This window comes from Rhinoderma darwinii, chromosome 11 (genome assembly GCF_050947455.1).
Source record: "Rhinoderma darwinii isolate aRhiDar2 chromosome 11, aRhiDar2.hap1, whole genome shotgun sequence".
Taxonomy (NCBI): Eukaryota; Metazoa; Chordata; class Amphibia; order Anura; family Rhinodermatidae; genus Rhinoderma; species Rhinoderma darwinii.
The window spans coordinates 44,728,334-44,752,985 of NC_134697.1; the positions used below are offsets into that span (position 1 = coordinate 44,728,334).

A 24,652-nucleotide genomic window follows, 5' to 3' on the forward strand; every position below is an offset into this window, starting at 1 on the left:
AGATGAAAAGGTGTACATACATTCAGTGCTGAACTAAGTGAATGACCTAAGAACAGTGTTAAGGCCCTTCAAGCGGGCCAATGATTGGGTGAACGGGCGATTGTACGAGCAATTGTTGACCCATGTAAACATGGCAATGATCAGTCGAAAAATGACCAACCGTTTGTTTGTCAGCTGATAGCATCATTTATACCGCCATAAACATGATAGTTTGTTGGCAGGACATCTTTCTGTTTAAACAGGGGATGTGTTGCCGACAATATGAAAACTGGCTGTGAGCCGAACAATTGGATTAAAGGCTATGTACACCTCTGAAATGTTATATATATATATATATATATATATGTGTGTGTATGTAAATGTCTATCAGTGTGTTTGGTGCAACTTTCTAAATACTTTTTATTAAAAAATATTTTTACTTTTTGAGATACATCTACTTTAGAGCAGCTGTATCTTGCGCTGTGACCTGAATCTGTCAGCTCAGCGGCACTGACGGGTTCAGTGACACCCAGGATACACCTGTTATCGATCCCATGTAAGTTATCTTAGATGTGATCTGTAAAAGCTTGATCCTGCCTGGACCCACTGACACTGAACCCGTCAGTCCCGCTGACCTGACGGATACAGGTTTCAGTGCTAGATACAGCTGTTCTGTATACAGAATATAAATTGCTGTATATCAAAAAATACTTTTCAATAAAAAGTATTTAGAAAGTTGCATCAAGTAGACATTTTTATAAAAAAAAAAATATTTAAAATGTATACATAGCCTTTAACCATTGTTCACCCCCATACTCTGTCATTGCTCCATGTAAATTGAGTGCCTATCAACATGCTGTCATTGTTGATTGGTGCTGCTTTACTGAATGAGTTGAGTCAAGTTAGTGTGAATTCAATGGGAAAAACCTGCAACAGAAGAGCAGCAATTCCACAGTATAAATTCACATGCTGCAAATTAAAAAGCGCACCGCAGGTCGATTTATTAACGGTTTCTCTGCTGATTTTTCTTCCGCAGTGGTGTGGATGAGATTCGTTCAAATCTCTGCAACTCTAATGCTACTGTAATATGCTGCGGATTTTCGGCAATGAAATCCGGAGCGGAAAATCTGCAGTGTTTACACTGTGTATGTTCCTACCCTAAGAGTATATTCACATGCTGCAGCCATATTGCAGTTTTTGCTGCGTTTAATTTTGCGAAAATATCAGCAAAATGCAATATGAATTTGTGAATACATCATAAATAAAATATGTGCCGGAGGGGGGCTTAGTTATAGTTTGCTTGTGTGGGGGAAGTAAACTTGGCTATAAGGCTAGAATTTTGGCATTAGGACGACATGCGCATCAAATTAGATGTTAAATATCAGAAATGTTCAATAGCAGAAATTTGCGCACAAATTTTTGTTGCCATAGTGTTATTTAGTCACGGTGTGGTGGTATTATTCAGTCACTGTATGGTGGTGTCCTGGTGTTCAGTGGAGTGGTCTGTGTTATTTACATCTATCAATTGTGTCACCGATAATTATTTCTACAACATCACGAATGCAATGCAACGATGAACACATTTTTTATCATTGAGCTTCTCTTTGTTAACACTGACCAAATAGAATTATGATTGGTCAGAAATGGACAAATCATGACGATAATTGACTAAAGGAAATGAGCCTTTAATGGGGGCGTATTCGGGCCTAGGGCAACGTCAGCTGTAAATACGGCCCTGAGTTCATGGGTGAAGGATGAGTTAAATAGATGTCCAGAAGTGGCTTCCGTCAACCGAAGTCTATTATGGTATCCGTCATAATATTTAATGAACCCTTTTCATTAGAACATTATAGCCTATGGTGACGGATGCCACAGTTAGACATCCGTCACAGTCTTTATTTAACGTATACCTCAGGAATTTTTATGACATAGACAGCATGTCAAACATAGGCAAAAAAGTGATGTAAACATAGCCTTAATTTTGTTATTTTGAATCTTATTTAGTGAAAAATGGTCAGTAACAGAAGAAATATATTAATGCCTGATCACCTGACGTCCATGCAATATGATTTTGTGTCACCCAGGACGTCTAATATTACTGCGTATGTTATGTACAAGTGCTTTTCAGAATATATATTTTTTTCGTTTTTTCATTGGTTTATTAGTTATTATTTTATTTACTTATTTTTTATTGTTTTACAATATTATAAAAAAAATGTTTTTGTTTTATTTACTATTGGGTCTCAGCTTAGCACGGAACAAATAATTTATGTGTTCCCTGATGTTCCTATATTCAGATCACTGATCTAATGATAACAGATACCAGTGATTTGTATACACAGACATTCAAATAAGATGCAGCTCACCTCCATGTGATGTAATAATGACCCACAGGTGGGAGTCCCAAACGAGGTACCTTTCTCAATGAGGTCCATATGCCCCAATATGTCGTAGTCACGGACAGGAGTTGTTGTTTGTCCTGAGACGTATGTTGAATTTATGTATGCAGTTATTTTGGGGCAAGTTCACATCACATTTTTCTATAGAGTTCAGAAATATGTTTCCTTTTATGAATAACTATACTAAACAAAAAGATGCCTAATCCATGTTAGGGTATGTGCACACAACCTCTTTTCAGACGTAATGGAGGCGTATTATGGCTTAAATTACGCCTGAAAAGACGGCTCCAGTACGTCGGCAAACATCTGCCCATTGCTTGCAATGGGTCTTACGATGTTCTGTGCAGACGAGCTGTCATTTTACGCGTCGATTTCAAAATACGGCGCGTAAAATGACGGCTCGTCAAAAGAAGTGCAGGACACTTCTTGGGACGTTTTTAGAGCCGTTTTCTCATAGACATTGAAAACAGCTCCAAAAACGGCCGTAAAAACGCAGCGAAAAACGCGAGTTGCTCAAAAAATGTCTGAAAATACGGAGCTGTTTTAAAGGGAAAACAGCTCCTGATTTTCAAACGTATTTTGTTAATCGTGTGTACATACCCTTAAACAAACAAACACATCTTTGGATACTGCTTTTAATAGTACCAAAATACATTGCAAACTATACCATTCTGTAGCTATGTGAAAGGAAACTGTATCCAGACGTATACTGTTTTTTGTTTTTTTTTACAATGAAAACCAATGGATGTGTGTAAGCGGCGATTTTAGGCTGGAGAGAAGCAGATTGAAGTGTTCTTAACCCAATGGGGTTTTGGACAGAAAGTACTTAAAATGTCTACCTCTACGGCTACGATTTTATCTCACATATGTCTCACACATTTGCAGTTCTAAAATCCTCCCAATAGCTTACATACATACTTGTAAATATTACCAGCAATTACTATATCCTTAATATTATAGGATTAGTGGCCCTTTAACCCCTTCCCGCACCTTGGCGTAACTGTACGTCCAGGTGAGCAGTAACTTCGCGCACCTGGGCGTACAGTTACGTCCGCGCTTTAACAGTTAACCGCCGCGCGGCGCTACACCGCAGCGGCGGTTAACTGTGCAGGGTGTCAGCCCTGCTCTCCCCGTTGCCGATCAGCGGCCTGTCGCCGCTGAAATCGGCAATTAACCCCTTCGATGCGGTGGTCGATTGTGATCACCACATCGAAGAGGTTTACAGCGGATCGGCAGCCCCCCACATGTATTTGCGGGGGCTGCCGATCCTTATCATGGCAACCAGAGGCCAGACAATGACCTCCGGGTTGCCATGTACGGAAGCCTCGGAGGATCAGCCTCCGGCCGGTCCTCCGATGCTTCCTGTCAGTGTGACAGTTACGTCACAATGACAGTTAGAACACATTACACTATGTGTGTAGTGTAATGTGTTCCAGCAGCGATCAAAGCTGCAAGTCTCAATGTCCCCTAGTGGGACAAGTTAAAAAAAGTTAAAAAAAGATAATAAAAATGTTTTGAAAAAGTGTAAAAATCAAAGTTAGAAGTGATATAAACAAAGAATGCTTTTTTTCCTATAATAAGACTTTTATTATAGGAAAAAAATTAACACGTTAAAAAAAGTACACATATTTGGTATCGCCGCGTTCGTAACGACCCCAACTATAAAACTGTAATATTATTTTTCCCGCACGGTGAACACCGCGAAAAAAATAAAGGAAAACTGTGCCCGAATCACAATTTTTTGGTTACCAACCCTCCCAAAATATACAATAAAAAGTGATCAAAAAGTCGCATGTACGCCAAAATGGTACCAATACAAACTACATCCCGTCCCACAAAAAACAAGCCCTTACACTGCTTTTTTGACTGAAAAATAAAAACGTTATGGCTCTAAGAATATGGTGACACAAAAATTAATTTATTTTATAAATAAGTGATTTTATTGCACAAACGCTGCAAAACATAAAAAATTATATACATCTGGTATCGCCGTAATCGTATCGACCCGCAGAATAAAGTATAATGGTCATTTATAGCCCAAGGTGAAGGCCATAAAAAAAACAAATAAAAAACATTGTCAGAATTGATGGTTTTTGGTCATCTTGCTTGCCAAAAAATGGAATAAAACGTGATCAAAAAAATTTCTGGTACCCCAAAATGGTACCAATGAAAACTACAGATTGTCCCGCAAAGAATAAACCCTCACACGGCTCCGGTGGAGAAAAAATAAAACAGTTCTGGCTCTCAGAATATGGCGATGCAAAATGTGCAGTGTTCCAAAAGCAGATAAGATCGGGCACCATTTATAAGTGCGACATCGGCCACATATCTACGGATTATTATTTATTTACTGCATTATTATACCCTCTTATTATACCCTGATGTACCCCGCACAGATAACATGTACCCTGATGTACTCCGCACAGATTACATATGCCCCCACATTATAAACTGAAACACCAGTAAAACCCCAAACAGAACAACTACCAAGCAAACTCTGCGCCCCAAAAGCCAAATGGCGTCCCTCCCTTCTGAGCCCTGCAGCGTGCCTAAACACCAATTTGCGTCCACAGATATGGCATCGCCATACCCGGGAGAACCCGGTTAATATTTTGAGGTATTTGTCTTCAGTGGCACAAACTGGGCATAACATATAGTGCACTAAAATGGCATATGAGTGGAAAATTTTAATTTTCACTCCGCACCATGCGCTGCGCATTAACCCCTGCGTGCACCATGAGATAGCATGTCGTAGTGTGGGGGGTGATGTATGGAGCGTCTCACGTGAAAAATAAAGAATTTAGAACCGCAAAATCGCTGTTTTTTTGGTTGTATGTACCAAAAAGTGGTACCAATAAAAACGACCGCTCGTCCCTCAATAAATAAGCCCTCATACCGCTCTATTGACTGAAAAATAAAAAAGTTGTGGCTCTTGGAACGCGGGGAGGAAAAAACTAAGAAGGAAAAGAAAAAAATGGATCACTCCAGAAAGGGTTAATTACTTTCTAATGAAAAACCATTTATGACCACACGTGGGGTATTGCCGTACTCGGGAGAAATTGCTTTACAAATGTTGGGCGGCTTTTTCCCCCTTTATCCTTTGTGAAATTGAAAAAAATGCAACATTTTAGTGGAAGAAATGTCGATATTCATTTTCACGGCCTAATTCTAATAAATCCTGCAAAAGACTTGTGGGGTCTAAATGCCCACTATATCCCTAGATAGATTCTTTAAGTGGTGTAATTTCCACTTTTGGGGGGTTTCCCCTGTTTTGGCCTCTCAGGGGCTTTGCAAATGCGACATGGCACCCAAAAACCATTTCAGCTAAATTTGAGCTCCAAAAGCCAAATAGCGCTCCTTCCCTTCTAAGCCTTGCTGTGGGTCCAAACAGTAGTTTATTACTACATATGGCATATTTCCGTAATCGGGAGAAATTGTTTTACAAATGTTGTGGTGCTTTTTCTCCTTTATTCCTTGTAAAAATTAAAAATGGCTACCTTTTTTCAGAAAATTTACAGAATTTACAGAATAATTCCAATGAATTCAGCAAAACAACCGTGGGGTCAAAATGCTAACTTTACCCCTAGAAAAATTCCTTGAGGGGTGTAGTTTCCAAAATGGGGTCACTTTCCGGGGGTTTCCACTATTTTGTTCCCTCCAGTGCATTTCAAACGCGACATGGCACTGAAAACCATTCCAGCAAAATCAGAATTTCAAAATCCAAATGGTGCTCCTTTCCTTCTGAGTCCTGCTGTGGGTCCAAACAGCGGTTTATTACCACATATGAGGTATTGCTATAATCAGGAGAAATTGCTTTACATATGTTGGGGTGTTTTTTTTCTTTTATTCCTTGAAAAAATTTACAATTTCTACGTTTTTTTCAGAAAAAAAGTAGATTTTCATCTTCACAAACTAATTCAAATAAATTTAGCAAAAAAACTGTGGGTTCAAAATGCTAACTATACCCCTAGATAAATTCCCTGAGGGGTGTAGTTTCCAAAATGAGGTCACTTTTGGGGGTCTTTATTGTTTTGGCCCCACAAGACCTCTTCAAACCTGACATGGTACCTAAAATATATGCTAAAAAAAGGAGGCCCCAAAATCCACTAGGTGCTCCTTTGCTTCTGAGGCCTGTGTTTCAGTCCATGACCGCACTAGGGCCACATGTGGGGAATTTCTAAAAACTGCAGAATCTGGGCAATAAATAATAAGTTACATTTCTTGGGAAAAACCTTCTGTGGTATAGAAAAAAATGTATTACAAATGAATTTTGTATAAAAAAAATGAAATTTGTAACTTTCACCTCTACTTTGCTTTAATTCCTGTGAAACGCCTAAAGGGTTAATACACTTTCTGAATGCTGTTTTCAATACTTTGAGGGGTGCAGTTTTCAAAATGGGGTGATTTATGGGGACTTTCTAATATATAAGACTCTCAAAGCCACTTCAGAACTGAACTTGTCCTTGTAAGAATCGGCTTTTGAAATTTTCTTGAAAATATGAGAAATCGCTGCTAAAGTTAGAAGCCTTGTAACGTCCTAGAAAAATAAAAGAGTGTTCAAAAAATGATGCCAAACTAAAGTAGACATATGGGAAATGTTAACTAGTAACTATTTTTTGTGGTATTACTATCGGTTTTACAAGCAGATACATTTAAATTTAGAAAAATGCTAATTTTTGCAATTTTTCGCTAAATTTTGGTGTTTTTCACAATTAAATACTGAATGTATCGGGCAAATTTTGCCAGTAACATAAAGTCCAATGTGTCACGAGAAAACAATCTCAGAATCGCTTGGATAGGTAAAAGCATTCCGGAGTTATTACCACATAAAGTGACACATGTCAGATTTTAAAAATCGGCTTCGTCCTGAAGGCCAAAACAGGCTCAGTCCTGAAGGGGTTAAGCTACTCATTATTCACTTCTGCAGAATGCAAGAAAGCTTGTGACGCTTTCAAAATAAAGTGATTCTTTTACAACAAAGTGATTTTTAGAAAAGTTTTCTGTCGCATATGCCTTGAGGTGAAAAAGATCAATCCTATAATTAACATGTTTCCAGAGCAGTGCAATGTCCTTTTCATGAAATGTCATTGTTTGCAAATCACCGCTAGTATTTATATCTATGATGAGTGGGATGTTGCCTTTGCAACAAATCAGTTTTGTTAAAAAATCATACTTAGATAAACCGGAGCTGAGCAACAATAACGCTCTTCAGTGGAGAATGAAACACAGATGACGTCAAGACAAGGAAATCTTTCAATCTATGGGAAGATTCTGGTCTTTTTTTTACGTTTCCACACCTACTCTAAAGCCTCATTTACACAAGCGTGTGCGTTTTGCGCACGCAAAAAAACGCCGCGTTTTGCGTGCGCAAAAGGCACTTGACAGCTCCGTGTGTCATCAGTGTATGATGCGCGGCTGCGTGATTTTCGCGCAGCCGCCATCATAGAGATGAGGCTAGTCGATGTCAGTCACTCTCCAGGGTGCTGAAAGAGTTAACTGATCGGCAGTAACTCTTTCAGCACCCTCGACAGTGAATTCCGATCACCATATCGAGTAACCTGTTTAAAAAAAAAGAGGTTCGTACTTCCCGGCCGTTGCCTTGGTGACGCGTCCTTGGTGACGCGCCTCTCTTGACATCTGGCCCCACCTCTCTGGATGACGCGGCAGTCCATGTGACCGCTGCAGCCTGTGCTTGGCTTATGATTGGCTGCAGCTGTCACTTGGACTGAATTGTCATCCCGGGAGGTAAGACTGGAGGAAGAAGCCGGGAGTTATCGGTAAGTCAGAACTTTTTTTTTTTTTTACACGTTCACGTATATTGGGATCGGAAGTCACTGTCTAGGGTGCTGAAACAGTTTAACTCTTTCAGCACCCTGGACAGTGACTGTCTCCTGCCGGGTTCGGTCAAAACGAGTTCGGCCGAACCCGGTGAAGTTCGGTTCGCTCATCTCTAAGACACTTCGTTCGGATGTTTGTAAACAGAAAAGCACGTGGTGCTTTTCTGTTTACATTCAGTTTGACAGCACTTGCGTGAATCACGCAGTTCACACGGAAGTGCTTCCGTGCGACCTTCGTGGTTTTCACGCACCCATTGACTTCAATGGGTGCGTGATGCGCGAAAAACGCAGATTTTTAGAACATGTCGTGAGTTTTTTTCAGCGCACTCACGCTGAGCAAAAGTTACGGACTGTCTGCATGCCCCCATAGACTTGTATAGGTCCGCGTGAAAAGCACGCGAGTCTCACGGACGTATATCACGTTCGTGTAAATGAGGCCTAACACAGATATAAAGTTGTTATTAAGATAAATGTTCATGTCTGGATCTCAATCAAGTAATGTTTTACTTATTTCATGTGTTACATTGCTGCAAAACAACTAAATCTATTGGGTTCATTGTAATTCTTAGTATTCTGGGGCTGTAATAATAAAATATGAAACTGTATAAGTAAATAGTAAGAATGGCATATTTAGTTGAGCTAAGCCACATGGGAAGAACCAATGGTGAATTATTTTTCAGTTCTTCTTGTATATTATGTGTTCGATTCTTGCTAGAGTTGCATACCATAAAACATGTAAGTGGCTTAGCACAAGAATTTGGACCTTATTTAATACATTGGATGGGTAAGGGTCAGTTTCTACAGTTTTTTGGCGCTGATTTTAAACCACATCGGAATCCGCGCCAAACAGCCAAAATCGTCCCCTATTGATTTCAATGGGAGGCAGAAGCATTTTTTTGTCCCGGGCGGCTTATTTCAGAGCGTTTTTCACTGCATTTTTTTCCCCGCGGTCCTTGCATTAGTTTCAATGGCCGTGGGCAAAAATGGCTGCAAAAAACCGCTAAAAAATGTGTGCATGCAGCTTTTTCTGCCTGAAAAAAAATTCAGCGTGAACAGGGCATAATATAGAGTACGTGATGTAGCACATTATATTGAATTACTGACAGGGGTGTGATTCTAAAAAGAGACTTTGGCTTTTACAGATATTCCCTTGTGGTGGCTGCAGGCAAATATTATGTGCGAAAGGAAGCAGTAGAAACCGATCATTGCCGGACCCCATAGCAGTCATGTGAACTGCCTCTACCCACTGATACCAGGGCTAATCCCCACAATAAATATGTAGACGGTTTACCTGAAATATTGACTAAAGATTTTGAAATAAATGTTCTTGGCCATTGTTAGATATTGGAACAAACCTCAGTCCAAAGGAGTAGCTAGGCATTCCTTCACCCGGGTTAACTGCAGAACAGTCCCATTACTTGAATGGAGGAGTGTTGGAGCTCCCTGCACGGTATGTGGCCAGGATTGCTGCTGTGCAGGGAAAAAACTTTGAAGGGGCTGCAGGGCCAAAGCAGCGCAGTGCCACCTCCACTTTCAGGATCTGCAGGGATCCCAGTAATCTGACCGCCACTGATCAAAAAGTGATGGCATATCCGAACAGTGTATGAATATATATATATATAATATGCACATTATAACATGGTGCTTTACATAACTGTAACTAGCTTACACAGCCAGGGACACAGGCAGGGAGGAGGTTCAGAGGAAGAGGAGTTAAGAAGTTAAGAGGCAGGCGCACCATGCCGCAACGAGCAGGCAAGCAGACAAGCTTGAGGTAACGTCACTACATCTGAGAGGTTTAGAGGCTATGGCACAAATGGGGTGGTACTCAAAGATGCAGGGGTGGACAGACTATTGGTGCACAGGGGCCCAGTAGATAAACGGGCCCACAGTGACATTAAAAGAGCATTTTTCTGTCTATTATTTTTAACGTAAATGCCTGAGCCAATGAATTTTATGGCTAACAATTATTGGTGAATGTTAGAGAGACATAAGTGGGTATTTATGATGAGATATTGGAAAGCAAGGGACCCATATACTGTTCTTGCACAGGGGCCCTTAGTTTCTACCCCTGCAAAGGAGGAATTCTGTGGTGGATGGACGTTAGCCAGGACCTGGCTGTTTCAATACAAGTGTGCGTATGCTGACTGCCACATCAGGGGCCCTGTCAGATTAAGATATCAAGAGATGCAGTAGCCATATGGCTATTGCATCAGTAGTTTTCAGAAACGGACAGTGACACAGACTATTTGGCCATGCCTACGCACCGCTACTTACTGTGCCCGAGGCACATACCCTGACAGCACCCCCTAGCTACGACCCTGTTTCAGTCCATAGCTGATGCGAATTAGAAAGAACATCTGGTGACACTATAAACCAAGCACTGTTTCTAATGAGGATGACACCAAGCTATGTAGTATAGCTCAGCATATGGAAGATATTCATAAATTGTAAGCCGACTTGAACACACTGAGTTTTTTGGCATCCACTTGGCAAATGAGGTTCAATGTGGATAAATATTAAGTTATTCTTCTGAGTATTAATAATCTACATGCACCATACGTCCTAGGGGGAGTTGAACTAAGAGTGTCACTTGTTGAGAAGGATCTGGGTGTACTTGTAGATCATAAGCTAAATAACAGCATGCAATGTCAATCAGCTGCTTCAAAGGCCAGAAAGATATTGTCGTGTATTAAGAGGCATGGACTGTCGTGTAATATTACCACTTTACAAAGCATTAGTGAGGCCTCATCTAGAATATGCAGTTCGGTTCTGGGCTCCAGTTCATAGAAAGGATGCCCTGGAGTTGGGAAAATACAAAGAAGAGCAACTAAACTAATAAGGGGCATGGAGAATCTAAGTTATGAGGAAAGATTAAAATAATTTGACCTATTTAGCCTTCAAAAGAGATGACTAAGGGGGACATGATAAACGTGTATAAATATATGAAAGGCACATACAAAAAATATTGTGAAAACCTGGTCGATGTAAAACCCCCTCAAAAAAACAAGGGGGCACTCCCTCCATCTGGAAAAAGAAAGGTTCAACCTGCAGAGGCGACAAGCCTTTTACTGTGAGAACTGTGAATCTGTGAAATAGCCGACCATATGAGCCGGTCACCGCAAGGACATTAGATGGCTTTAAAAAAAAGCTTAGATAATTTCTTAGAACAAAAAAAATATAATCTCCTATGTCAATGTATAGAATTCTTGTTTGAATGTTGATCCAGTCTGAACGCAACTTGGGATCAGAAAGGACATTGTTTCTTTTTAGACCAGACTGGTTAATACCTTATGGGTATGCATCAAAGGGGGAAAAAACAAAGTTCAATACTTTACCCATATCCATAAACATCTCACAAGCCCATGACCTTAAATATACCAACTAAATAGAATATAATGCAGATTTAGCTTTTGATATAGTTAATGACTTGTATTAAATTAACATATATTCTGCTTTCTTTTATAGACTAAAGACCCTCAGCTCTACTTATATTTAACAGACTACAGTACAGTTTTCGCTGTGACCCAGACAGGAATTACTCGGCATCTTACATTGCTTCAACCGGTTGACCGTGAACGCCAGCAGCTTTATACATTTTCAGTGAGTACAATTATATTGTGTGTATTTTGCATATAAATTGACAAATGAGAGCGAGAGAAAATAAATAAATGATGCCAGATCTCCAACAAGTTCAGTGAAAAAATAGGTGGGCTTAATTCAACTGTGCAATGTTTCAGAGAAAGGCTCCATCGAGTGAGCTGAAACGTTGCACAGGTGGATAAAGTCCACCTATTTTTTCACTGAACCTGTTGGAATGCTGCCATTATTCGCTCTCTGTATATTGTTTCTGGAAGCTGGATTGGTGTTCAAGGGCTTGCACCCGGACTGTCTACATTTCCACAGTGCTGCTTTCTTGTTATTTATATATATATATATATATATATATATATATATATATATATATATATATATATATATATATATATATATGTATATATATATATATTGGGAACATATCATTGGTTCTTTTGGGGGTTAACCGTGAATGTTATTTTTAGAGGGGACTTAGGCCCCCTTGCACACGGCCGTAATTTTGATCTGCAAATACGGACCATAATTGCCGATCAGAGTATGGACCTATTAATTTCTATTGCCCACAGACACCTTCCCCGTATTTATTTATGGCAAGGTGTCTGGGCCGTAGAAAGGCTTTGCAAAAAAGAGTACATGTTCTATTTTTTTATTTTAGGGACGGTGCTCAGGGAGCATAGCCCGCAAAAGCGGGTGACTGTCCGCGGCCGGCCGTAGCCGTAATCACGGACCAGGACTATGGCTACAGAAGTGTGCAGGGGGCCTTAACCCTTTCGGGATGAAGCCATTTTTTTATTTTTCATTTTCGTTTTTCAGTCCCCACTAGACCCATAACTTTTGGTGTGAGGGCTTATTTTTTGTGGGAGGAGTTGTAGTTTCTTTTGGTACCATTTATAGTTCCATATAATGTACTGGGAAACTGATTATAAATTATTTGCAGGCTGAAAATGGAAAAAACTGAGATTTTTTCAGTTGTTTTTTTGAGTTTCGTTTTTACGTCTTTCACCGTGCGGTAAAAACAACAACTTATCTGTATTCTGTGGCTCAATACGATTACAGTGATACCAAATCTATATAGTTTTTTTTATATTTTACAACTTTTATTGATAATAAAATTTTTGTTAAAAAAAAAAATTTTTTGTCGACACATTCTGAGAGCCATAACATTTTTAGTTTTTCACCGATTGAGCGATGTGAAAGCTTATTTTTGTGGGACGAGCTGTAGTTTTTATCGGTAGCATTTTTTTGTACATAGGACGTTTTGATCACTTTTTATGAAATTTTTACATCTAAGGCTGGGTTCACACAAGCACATTAACGTCCGTAATGGACGGACGTATTTCGGCCGGAAGTCCCGGACCGAACTCAGTGCAGGGAGCCGGGCTCCTAGCATCATAGTTATGTACGATGCTAGGAGTCCCTGCCTCTCTGCAGGACAACTGTCCCGTACTGTAATCATGTTTTCAGTACGGGACAGTAGTTCCACGGAGAGGCAGGGACTCCTAGCATCGTACATAACTATGATTCTAGGAGCCCGGCTCCCTGCACTGAGTTCGGTCCGGGACTTCCGGCCGAAATACGTCCGTCTATTACGGACGTTAATGTGCTCGTGTGAACCCAGCCTAAGTGGACCAAAAAATATAGATTTTGGCGTTTTAGATTGTTTTTTTTTTACGGTGTTCACCATACACATTAAATAACGCTATATTGTAATAGTTCAGACATTTACGGATGCAGTGATACCAATTTTGTTAACTTTTTTTTTTTTCACTACTAAAAACTTTTTTTGTAACTTTTTTTTTATACACTTTATTAGCCCCCCTAGTGGACTTGAAACAGCGATTGTTAGATTGCTTGTACAATACACTGCAATACTAGCGTATTGCAATATATCAACATTTTTACAGGCATGTGTTAAGCCCTGCCACAAGCAGGGCGTAGCAGAGGCAGAGTGAAGGCAGCCCTGGGGGCCTTCATTAGGCCCTTGGGCTGCCATAACAACACTCGTCATCCCCCGTGCTCACTCTGCGGGGCGATGAGTTGTCGGAGGGGGCCACCCCCTCTTTTCAACGCCTCAGATGCTGTGGTCGCGATTGACAGCAGCATTTGAGGGGTTAAACAGCCAGGAGCAGCTAGATCGCTGCTCCAGGCTGTTAGTCCCATGTGTCCGATGTCAAATACAGCCAACACCCGCAGCATATGGAGCGCGCTCCAAACATCACCCCCGCGCCTGGACGTTATGGCAGGTTTGGGTGCACATTGATGGCCTATCTTTAGTCCCATTGCATACGACCGAGTGCCACTCGGGACGTTTTTTATGGCATTTGAGTGGCACCCGATAGTTTTTACAGACCCATTCACTTCAAAGTTTGATTGTTGGGGATGCGATCGCCGAGGCACCCACCATCCACAAAATTAAAGTGTCTCTTCATTGTTAATACAGGGACAGTGGCTGCGTTTGGGCGACTGTGCCTTGTCCTGCAGCTATCCCAATCTAGTGAATGGGACAGAGCTGCAGGACCAGATGCAGCCACACTCTTGCAAATTTTGTATTACGTTTGCAACTTTGCTAGGAAAAAAAAATTCAGTTTCCGATCTGTTGCTCTTTTTTCAATGCATTTCCTCTGTTGGCTTTAAAAACTCATCAATAAAAATCACATGTGAAAAACACAATTGCAGTTTTTACATGTGGATCTACAATTGTAGGTTTCCTTTAAAGCAGTTTTAAAAACGTTTTCTAGCACTTATTTTTAACAAAAGTTTCAACTGCTTTTGCTGCAAAACTGTTTCTCCATTTCCTGTTATTTCATATCTTATAAATCATAGCTAGTATTTGTTGTATATTGAATGTATGAGTGGGATGTTGCTTTTCCAACAAATTTCTTTTGTTAAAAAAAATAAGCACATGGAAAAAAGAGAACTGGACAACAATAACTCTTTTGAGTTAAGAATCAAACACAGATTACGTCAGACCAGAAAATATTTTAATCAATGGTTAGATTCTGGTCCTTTTCTTAAGTTTCCATACCTATTTTAACACAGATATAAAGGTGTTATTAAGCTATATGTTAATGTCTGGATCTCAATCAAATAACTTGAATGTCAAAGACTGTTTGATTTATTCCATGCGTTAAATTCCTGCAATAAATGTATATAATCCCTAGTTTATAGCTATAGTGTTTTATGTAGTCTTGCCTATATATAGTCTTCCAGCTACATTGCTGCAAAACAACTTAATCTATATTTAAAAGGTACATTGTACTTCATAGTATTCTGGTACAATAATAAAAAATATGAAATGGTACTGTATGACTAAATAGTAAGTGCCATATTTATTTGAGCTAAGCCACATGGGAAGGACCCCTAGGGATTTTATAATTTTTCCTTTCATATTATGTGTTGCATATAAGAAAACATGTAAGTGGCCTAGCACAAGAATTTAGAACTTACCCAATACATTGTATATGTAATATAAAATACTTGCTTTGGCACATTTTGCTGTATTTCAGGTGTACACAGAAATAATAAGGCCCAATGGCAAACTCAGAGTGGGTGCCTCCCCTAGTGAGAGCTCCGAAAAATTAACTTATTTTTTTTTTATTAAAGTCAATATCCACCATAATTTAATTATATATCTCTAAGGTCCCAGCTCTGTTTTTCACACATAGGTTTTCAAATCCCATGTTTCCCGTAGAGTGAAATGCTGGAAACAAATCTGGTTGTCTGCAGCCACCTCTAGGGGGAGCTCACAACATATGGATTTAGACAACTACTATTGAACTCCACAGTATCTGTAAAAAAACAAACATGTATACAGCGAGTTCCCCTGCGTTTCATAGAACGTTTTCTTTAACAAATATCGCAACTGTGTTTGCTGCAAAAATGCTGCGGTTTGGGTGTGATTTTGAGCCAAACCAAATCACAAAGCTTACACAGATTTTTACCTATATGTACCATAATTACACGTTTAGAACTACTTTTATAGTAGTAGCGGTTTTCTGCATATTTTAGACTATGTACAAATCATTTTGAAGAAATTTGATAATTGCAAAGCTGCTGAAATCAATTACATGCCTTTCTTTCATGCTGTAGACCACATAGACCACTATAAATGTTACAGCACGGCATGAGTCTGCACAATGAATTTAGAAAAAGTCATAATACTACTGATGAGTGTCATGTTTGGCATGTGTTCAATATTTTTGGTGTATAAGTCTTGCAAGATTATATAGGAATTAATTTATTATTATTATTATTATTATTATGAAGTTATAATGTAACAAAATAAGAATTCATGATTAAAGTGCTTCTATTGTTTCATTTATATTAAAATATGTTAATTATATGCTGATAAAAATCCCCTGCATAGCCATAGCACTAAAGGGAATCTGCCAGCAGTTTAGAGGCCTCAAAACTGCTGACAGAGCGATATAGGGGAGGGGAAGGACATTGCAAGTTGCATGACCATGAATCCAACAATTAATTGCCCAGTCGCGGTGGGTACGAGGGACAGCTCTAGCGGAAAATCAGGAGACTGCTAATGCTGTCACTCAGAACATAGGGACAGGGCTAGCAGAGCGCAGCACAGGATTACTTGCATGTCAAGTGCCCACCTTAGCGGAGCTGGGGGAATTAAACATCATTCTGCAAGTTGCATGACCGAGACAAAAGGTATTTTTACATTGCTCCCCCCTCCCCTATATCGCCCTGTCAGCAGTTTTGAGGCCTCAAAACTGCTGACAGATTCCCCTTGAAAGATAAAATCCTGGCTGCCTATATACACCACTAGAAGGGAGTTTAGGAGATTACTAAAAACTCACTTAATATTAAATATTTATGCACGCTGTATAAGTAACTCTGTCCCCTTGTAGTGGCTACAAGCAGCCAGACAATTTATTCAATTCTATAAATAACAGGAAAATTTAATCTCCTCCACGGAGATAATGAAATTAGTTAGCAAATAATTTTCTGTATATTTTTAACATACTTTTGTATTATTCATCATGAATGCAGTATAATACGTTTGGTGCATGTAGCTGGAGACATGTTAGAAACTTTTCTCTTTTTTATACCACCTCCTGGTTAGCATAGTTTACGCAATTTTTTTTGCGGCAAAATTTTGGCACACCAGTGTGCATTTAAAACCACGCCCCGTTATGCTAAACCACACTCATTGACAAGCGCTGCTGAAAAACTGTCTAATACAATATGTGGCGCACAGCAAGTACGCCAGAATTTTGGCTCAATTTAAGCCAGAAATCCGGTGCAGTTTGAATAGTAAATCTGCCCCATTGAGTATATTCTATAATATCAATTACTACATTATAAACTTTGGATTTATTCTACTTACAATACTTTTATCTATTTTAGAACAAGACATTATTCAGTAGGATACCTTACAAACAGACACACCACAATGTGACTGTGATTACATCCTTTTATAAACCATAGGTATATAGTCGATTTCACATTGTTTTATTAAAACTGACATTTAGATATATTTGTACTGTATTAACATTACATTATATAAGGCATATTTCAAATGCAATTATTCTAGATAATCCAGTTTGGATGATTGACAGTAAAATCAGCCACTGCTCAAGAGTGCATTGATCTACAAAATGTTCTCTGCCTCTCACTCGTACTTGGCTTTCTCACTGCTTTGCGGCTAGAAAGTGGAGCATGCGCAGTAGGAGACGCACACACAATGCATTATGGGGCTTGAAGAAAAAAGCCTCTCAGTCCCTCCCACAATCTCTCCCATTCATCGTGGCACATATACGGGAGAGAAACAAAAAACGTATATATTATGCAAGTTACAGATTTTAAACCATTGCTATGAACATTTATATTACTTTAGACGTTTTTGGGATCATGACAACACCTTTAAGGGTCTAGTCTGGGATCGAAATAAATTTTTGGATCTGGTCCCGAAATAAATTTTGGGGTCTGGTCTGAATTAAATAAGGCACCTGTCCTGGGGTTTAAATGACTTAGCAGTTTGATCTACGATTTAATGTCTTCCGCACCCCCATTTACCATTTTCTACTTGTGTAGCTGATAGGGTGTGAAATACCATTGCCCCAGCATGCTCTGATAATTTTTTAGCTTTCACAAAAGTGGTGTTTTTGTTTTTGTTTCTTTTTACTGCAATTTGTCCATCAAGTGTGCCCTCACCCTAACTTTCACAGAGAGCTGGTAAGGAGCATGTGAAACCTTGGCATGAGGAAAAATGAATCCGAAAGAAAGTAAAGTAGTTTCCCAAAGCAATCAAATCAGATGCCACCAAATTTTTCAAAAACGGTGCACTATCACTAGTCACTTCATCCAAGAAGAAATTTCCTATGCAGATGAGCACAGGAAAAGGGAGGGTGCAAGAGCATAGATTTAACTTCCTTTATGCGACAGAAAAGGCAGGAGCATGGAAAGATAAGTATTGTGGTGAATGAGTGCACAGTGTCTGTTGTTGGGGCATTGTGGCTTGCACACTGGGGTACAATGACACACACTTTGGGTATTGTGGCTAGCACAGTGATTTGCACAATTATGAGGGCACTGTGGGCCTATTCACATCACATCTCCATGTCCCTCTTTTGGCATGGAGATTCAGGCTTTTTGCAACTTTTTGGTCCTTTTGTGACTTTTCTACGCCAGAAAACGGGCATAGACAGGTTGGTAAATGACTCCCTCTATGTTACATAAGATCCACTCATTCAAAAGTAGGCCGGGATCTTCAATAGTAGCTATGAACGGTCTCAATGAATCACGGATATGTTGTGAGTTGATGGGTATTGTGTTAGCTCTGTCGTCATAATTATTGTCCCCAGCCTCAAAATTGCTAATGCCATTGTGTGTTGAGGACTTGGACGGCTGACGTCAGACAATTTAATGGAAACCTATTGTCTACAGTGGTTGTAGAGCCTACAGATTAAATCAAAGTGGAAGTGTAGGTTTCCAGAGAATGCAAATCAAAACAGATCACCTTTAATTTTTAATCTCTTTATTATTTGTTATTTAACTGTGTTAATGGAATTTCAAGTTCAGCATTCTCATTTCATTGAAACCTCAAAAATTTAGGAGATATTTCTTTTAAAATCAATAAAAGGGACTAGAAAAAATATTTAAGCCCAGATTTGGTGAATTTAATGGTTTTCACTATTCATTTGTTCCGTCAAATTTCAGCTGGCGCTTTAAACTTCATATTAACACAATAGGAAAGGGAAAAAATGGTTCCATCAAGTTATTTATCTCTCTTCTTAGATGAAGGAATTCAAGGATTCAAACATTTTGTATACACATTTTCTGGGAAATTGTACTTTAAATTATTCTTGACACTTTGTATCTGATTTTCTATTCTGCTGTTCTGAGTTAAGAAGCAAAGCTGCAGAAAATGAATTAAAAAAATTATCTCGGAAACTATATTCCTCCTTTGGTAAAATCGTTTGTATTGTTGTGTGTCTGACATGACACTTTTTACAATAAAAATCCCCCATCCCCCAATTGTCTTTCATATATTAGTTGAAGTTGAAATGAAAGGTTCCATAATAAGCAGTTGTATTGTTATCAATGCATGTGTCACACAGTAAATGCTAATGCAGTGATTTACGCTTCAGCTATTACACTAAGGAGCCAATGCCTTGAGGGAAAATTAAAATGACTATCCCTCTTCATTTTCTTATGCTGAGAAATCATTATATCTAGATAGATGAAGTTGCACTTTTATGCTTGGCAGAAAGTAATGTCACGTCTGTCAAACTCATATTAACTTCCAGAAAGCCTAGTAAGTGAATAGAAAATTTAGAAACGTCTAAAAGTGACTGGGTTGTGCATCTTAGCATGGAATATAATCATGCTTCTGATATATTGGTTAAAAATACAAAGCTTCGATAAAAAATAATATTGTTTTTTCATCAACTTTCAGAGAAAACCTTGGCTCTGAATATGAATGATGAATATAATGAAAGAAAACAAAATAAAATTGGTAATAAAGGGACTCGGCCATGCATAACCAAGGTTTATTTGTCACAGGAGGCTAATTTTGAATGAAAGTAGCTTATCAAATGCACAGAGGTGTCTATATTCGATAGATATGCTAAGAAGCATTGCCAGAAATGTGTCATTTTAAAATAACATTGTATGGTTAGTAATTAGGTCTGACAATTAACAGATGTATTTTAGGCCTCATAAAATGAACTGATCGTGGCTTGGATCAAATATGCTGCCTTCAGATTCCTATGCTTATAAATGTTGCATTTTCTAAATAAGCAAAGTACCAATATCTCGGCTTCCTTTCAGTGTAGCCATGGGCAATTGACTGTTCTAAATGAGCAGATGAATGTCTGCTTCAATCCATGAAGCCATTGTGTGTGTATGTGTTTGTTTGTTTGTGTGTGTGTGTGTGTGTGTGTATATATATATATATATATATAAATCGTTCTCTTTTTATTCTTCTTTAGGTTCTTGCTCTCGCTCCTATTCTCTCTATTCTTCGCTCTCCTCTCTTCTTCTACTCTCTTTTTCCTCTTCTCTCTTCTTCTCTCTTCAGCTCTTTTCTTCTCTCTTTTTCTACTCTATCTTCTTTCTCTTCTCTCCTTCTCTTTTTTCAGCTCTTTTCTTTTATTCTTCTCTCTTCTCTCCTACTTCTCTCTCTTCTTCATCTCTCCCTTCTTCATCTTTGTTCTCTCTATTCTTCTTCTCTTTTTTTTTAATTCTCCTCTCTCTTCTAATTCTCGCTTTCTTCTCTCTTTCTCTTCTCTCTCATCTTCTCTCTTTCACTCATCCTTAAAGGGAAGTTCTTCTCCTGACCACCCAACTGCTGCAGTAATGTAAATATTTTGCTTGCTTACGGGTTACTATGGAAGTGTCAACAGACTTCATGGCTAAAACTTCATGTCATGTGACCTCCTTTAAAAAAAAATCACAAGAGTGCAGGTCACATGACAGGAAGTCCATTCAAACAAGAGTTAGTCTTAAATTTACAATGCTAAAGCAGTGAAAGGCATACTCTGGGCAAATTTTCATAATTAGTAAAATTGAGCTAAGAGAATGTAACATTCCAGGGCTGTTATTTCTTTCATTGTGATTCTTCTCAATCAGTTTTTAAGGTGTTCATTATGCTACAAGTCCTTAACACAACAGGCAACTACTACTGCTGCATGTTACTGGGCTGTACAGGAGAAGTTGCCAAAACGAAGCCCTTTCTCTGACATCACTTCTTGCTCTGCAGCCACCCCTGCAGGTACTTTGCACATAATACTGCTAATACTAGGCGATCTCTGCTTCCTCTGTCATTTGGACTGGTAAGCAGAGAGAATTATCTGGAAGAAAACAAAGCTCTCAGTATTAATATTATGTGTACTATGTGCACAGTTCTAGCAGGGATCAGACACAGCAGGAAGTGTGTGAGGTGCAATTTCCACCAATAGCTGCAGAGCAGGAAGTGATGTTAGAAAGGGGGGGGGGGTTGGCAACTTCTGTTGTGCACTCAATAACATGTAGCCATTTCCTGTGGTGTTAAAGACCTATAGGTTACAGAGCACCATTACAGAGTACAGTTTACTTTGAAGAAATCAGGAGAACGAGACAACAAAACACATTGGGGTTTCAAATGTTAGTGTTAAACTAAACTATGACTAATTTACCTCTTCAGCTGTCCTTAGACAGAAATGCAAAGTTACACCTGCTATGAGCAGGTGTAGATTTGCGCCATAACTTACTCTGGTCTGTGGGAGGCCCCTGGCCCTTCCCCGGATAGTGGCAAAAGAAGTGAAAAGTCACAAATTTTAGCGCAAATATGGTGTAAGCCAGAAAACTGGTGTAAAGCTTTTAATATATTCCCCCCATTGAGATTGTATGCAGTCTTAGTTATGTACAATCATTGTAACTGCACTTTGCCTATAACATAATTGAAGTGCTTTCAATTTATATCTGCCTAAAAATCCTGTTCCACATCTGTGCAGACTTTCGTAGTTTGTCATTTTCCTATTTCTTCCTTAAAGATCAGTTCCTTATCGGTGAAGTCACATTATATGAGATTCTCCCAGTAAGCCATCTATCCTGCTTTCAATTGCCAGATTTCTGACCCTTAAGTTAAGCTGTGGCCTGATGTTTAAAGGGATTCTATGAGATGAAAAAGAAAACGTTTGTTAACTTCTAGAAATAGTGCCACTGCTGCCTTTGGACCGGGTATTGTATTCCTTCTTCATGTGAATAAGGCTGAAATGCAATACCAGGCACAACCTATGAACAATGGTGCCTGGTTCTGTAAGAAAATAAGAATTTTAAGTAAATAAATGTGCTTTCCCATTTTAGACATTTATGGTAAATCTACTGGTTATGTCATAAATACTTTATGCGTAAAAACCCCAAAAATTGGGAGAACATGTGTCCCTTGACCCCTTTCTGTCATGTGAATCAGCAGGCGGTGGCAGCATCTAAGTGGCAAGTGAATGGAGGTAAAAACAGCTGGCAAGCTTGCCCGGGACTCCCACTTATCAGATAGTTGTAGCATATCCTGTGGATCGGCTATAAATGCCGAAAATGGAAAATACTTGAGATAATATGTATGAAGCTACCATGACCTGTAGATTTTAATATGGAATATATCATCAAATAACTTGTATCCTTTAATACTAAAGTTTCTGTGATAAATAACTCTTTGAAGAGGATAGTCATTCCATCAAATACAATTTGTAATGGAACATCTGAGTTTTTCTCCATCAATTTCTCAGATCTACAGTCTATAAGACTCGGTATAAATAATGCATAAAAACATCTCATTAGTAACCTGTATATCTGAGTAAACAGGGATAAATACAAGGATATCTCTTTTGTTTCCTGTTGGAATAATAGAACATATTCTCTGCTATGAATGCCAGTGGCAAATGTGTGAAATATGTTGTTTTCAATTTTAGTTTTATTCCTATAATCAATATATCCCTCTAGTATTTTGCTGGTTGCCTGTAAATTACGTTTACTGACATCAGTGGGCAATAAAAGATTTGGCAGTAGCTATTACTCATAAACTTTGATGCACTTGGCCGAAGGCATAATGAGGGAGGGATTTCTTTAATCGTATTTAGCAAATGAGTAAAAACCTTTCCAGAACAACACAGCACAGTGAATGAGATTTGTACATTAAAAGCAATATGATAAATTATTCTAGACATGTATGAAATGTGTACTGGCTGAGTTTTTTTGTAATAGCTTATTAATAAAAGTAAAACCATAGCAAACACAATTAGAGAGGGACTTACTAACCAGACTTCTTAAAACACCCCTACAATAGTAGGATTAAGAAATCTCTCCTGATAATTAGCTCTACATGCTCATTCATTGAGATGTCGGACAGTCAACTGGAAGGTCTCTGAAAAATTAGTTCCTTAAGGGTAGGAACACACACCGCGTATTCAGGGCGGATACACTGCGTCAAGATGTGCAGCATATGCGCCCTGAACACCGCAGGGAATGCTGTCCGGAAAATAATCTTTGCTTCCATCATGTTCAAAATCATCTTAGCCTATTCTTAGATGTTTGATATATCTGTTCGTTTATTTATGTATTATTATATTTAAAATACCACTCATATACTAAAATACTATGCCTGTTCATCTACACTAATGTGTTAACAGAGTGTTTATTAGACGTATGGCTGCCAGGTTGCTGTCTGTGAGTTGGACAGTAATCTTCATTCCCATGCAAGTATCGTTAGCTCCATCCCCTAGATGGGAGGGCTTTAGGCATTAATGAGATGCACTCCTCGGCCTCTCTATGCGCTTGCGCGTCGGACGCGATGTTTGGTGCTGGGCTTCCGGGTATGTCAGCTGATGTGCCGGGAGTCACATGACCGCATGTTGCCGCTGACGTGGACGACAGTGATTGGCCGTTTTCGAGGCTTTGCCTCTGCCCAAGGGGAGGAGTATTAATTATATAAACTCTGAGTCCGTAGTGAAGCGTGCCGCTGATATCCATGCGAGCACGCTTCCGTGTGTGTAACAGAATATCTGTTACAGTTCTATATTACTGGTGCTTTGGCTAGACTTTGACAAATATAGACCCCTGATGAATTAGTATACAGAAACGCGTAGGGTCAGTTGAGAAGGAATTATAGCATAGGTGACAGTGGTATCGTTAAGTAACCCCAACACTGGGGGATTTAGGAGCGGTAACAGCAGGCTCCAGTGTTTTTGCAGGTTCCGATACACTGACACACCAATGTTAAACGCTGATCCTATCTATATCTTTCAAGTACAATCAGAGGAGGGTTCACAGATGAACTGGAGATTGTTATTTACAATTTAATACGATTTTAAACAAACACGGTGGGGCTTTTTTCACAGTGGTGACTCTACCCCTGTTTTTAGAGAGTTATCTAATAAAAATTACAAATTATACTCATTAATTACTTCAGTGAATTCTAATAAAAGTAAAACCATAGCAAACTCAATTAGAAAGGGACTTACTAAGCAGACTTCTTAAAACGCCCCTACAATAGTAGGATTAAGAAATCTCTCCTGATACTGTACTTTCACGTTAATGATTAAAATTGGAATTAGCTCTACACGCTCATTCATTGAGATGTCAGACAGTCAACTGGAAGGTGTCTGAAAAATTAGTTCCTTAAGGGTAGGAACACACACCGCGTATTCAGGGCGGATACACTGCATCAAGATGTGCAGCATATGCGCCCGGAACACCGCAGGGAATGCTGTCCGGAAAATCGCACCACATTGAGGTGGGATTTTCCGGCGGAATTTCCGCTGCGAAGTGACGCCGAAAAAAAACCCAAAGCAAAACTTCCATACTTGCCCCCTCTCTCTTCTCGCTGCATAGTCCGGCCTCGTG

At 39.2% G+C, this 24,652-nt stretch overlaps 1 protein-coding gene across 1 annotated transcript in view; it reads left to right on the forward strand.

Annotated features, from left to right (window-relative positions):
* The window catches only part of PCDH15 (protocadherin related 15), a 1,038,602-nt gene that overhangs the window by 558,049 nt on the left and 455,901 nt on the right, over positions 1 to 24,652 (forward strand). The window contains exon 12 of the mRNA XM_075841191.1: positions 11,684 to 11,818. Coding sequence (XP_075697306.1) covers positions 11,684 to 11,818 — 135 coding nt within the window. The remainder of the gene's footprint in view (positions 1 to 11,683; positions 11,819 to 24,652) is intronic.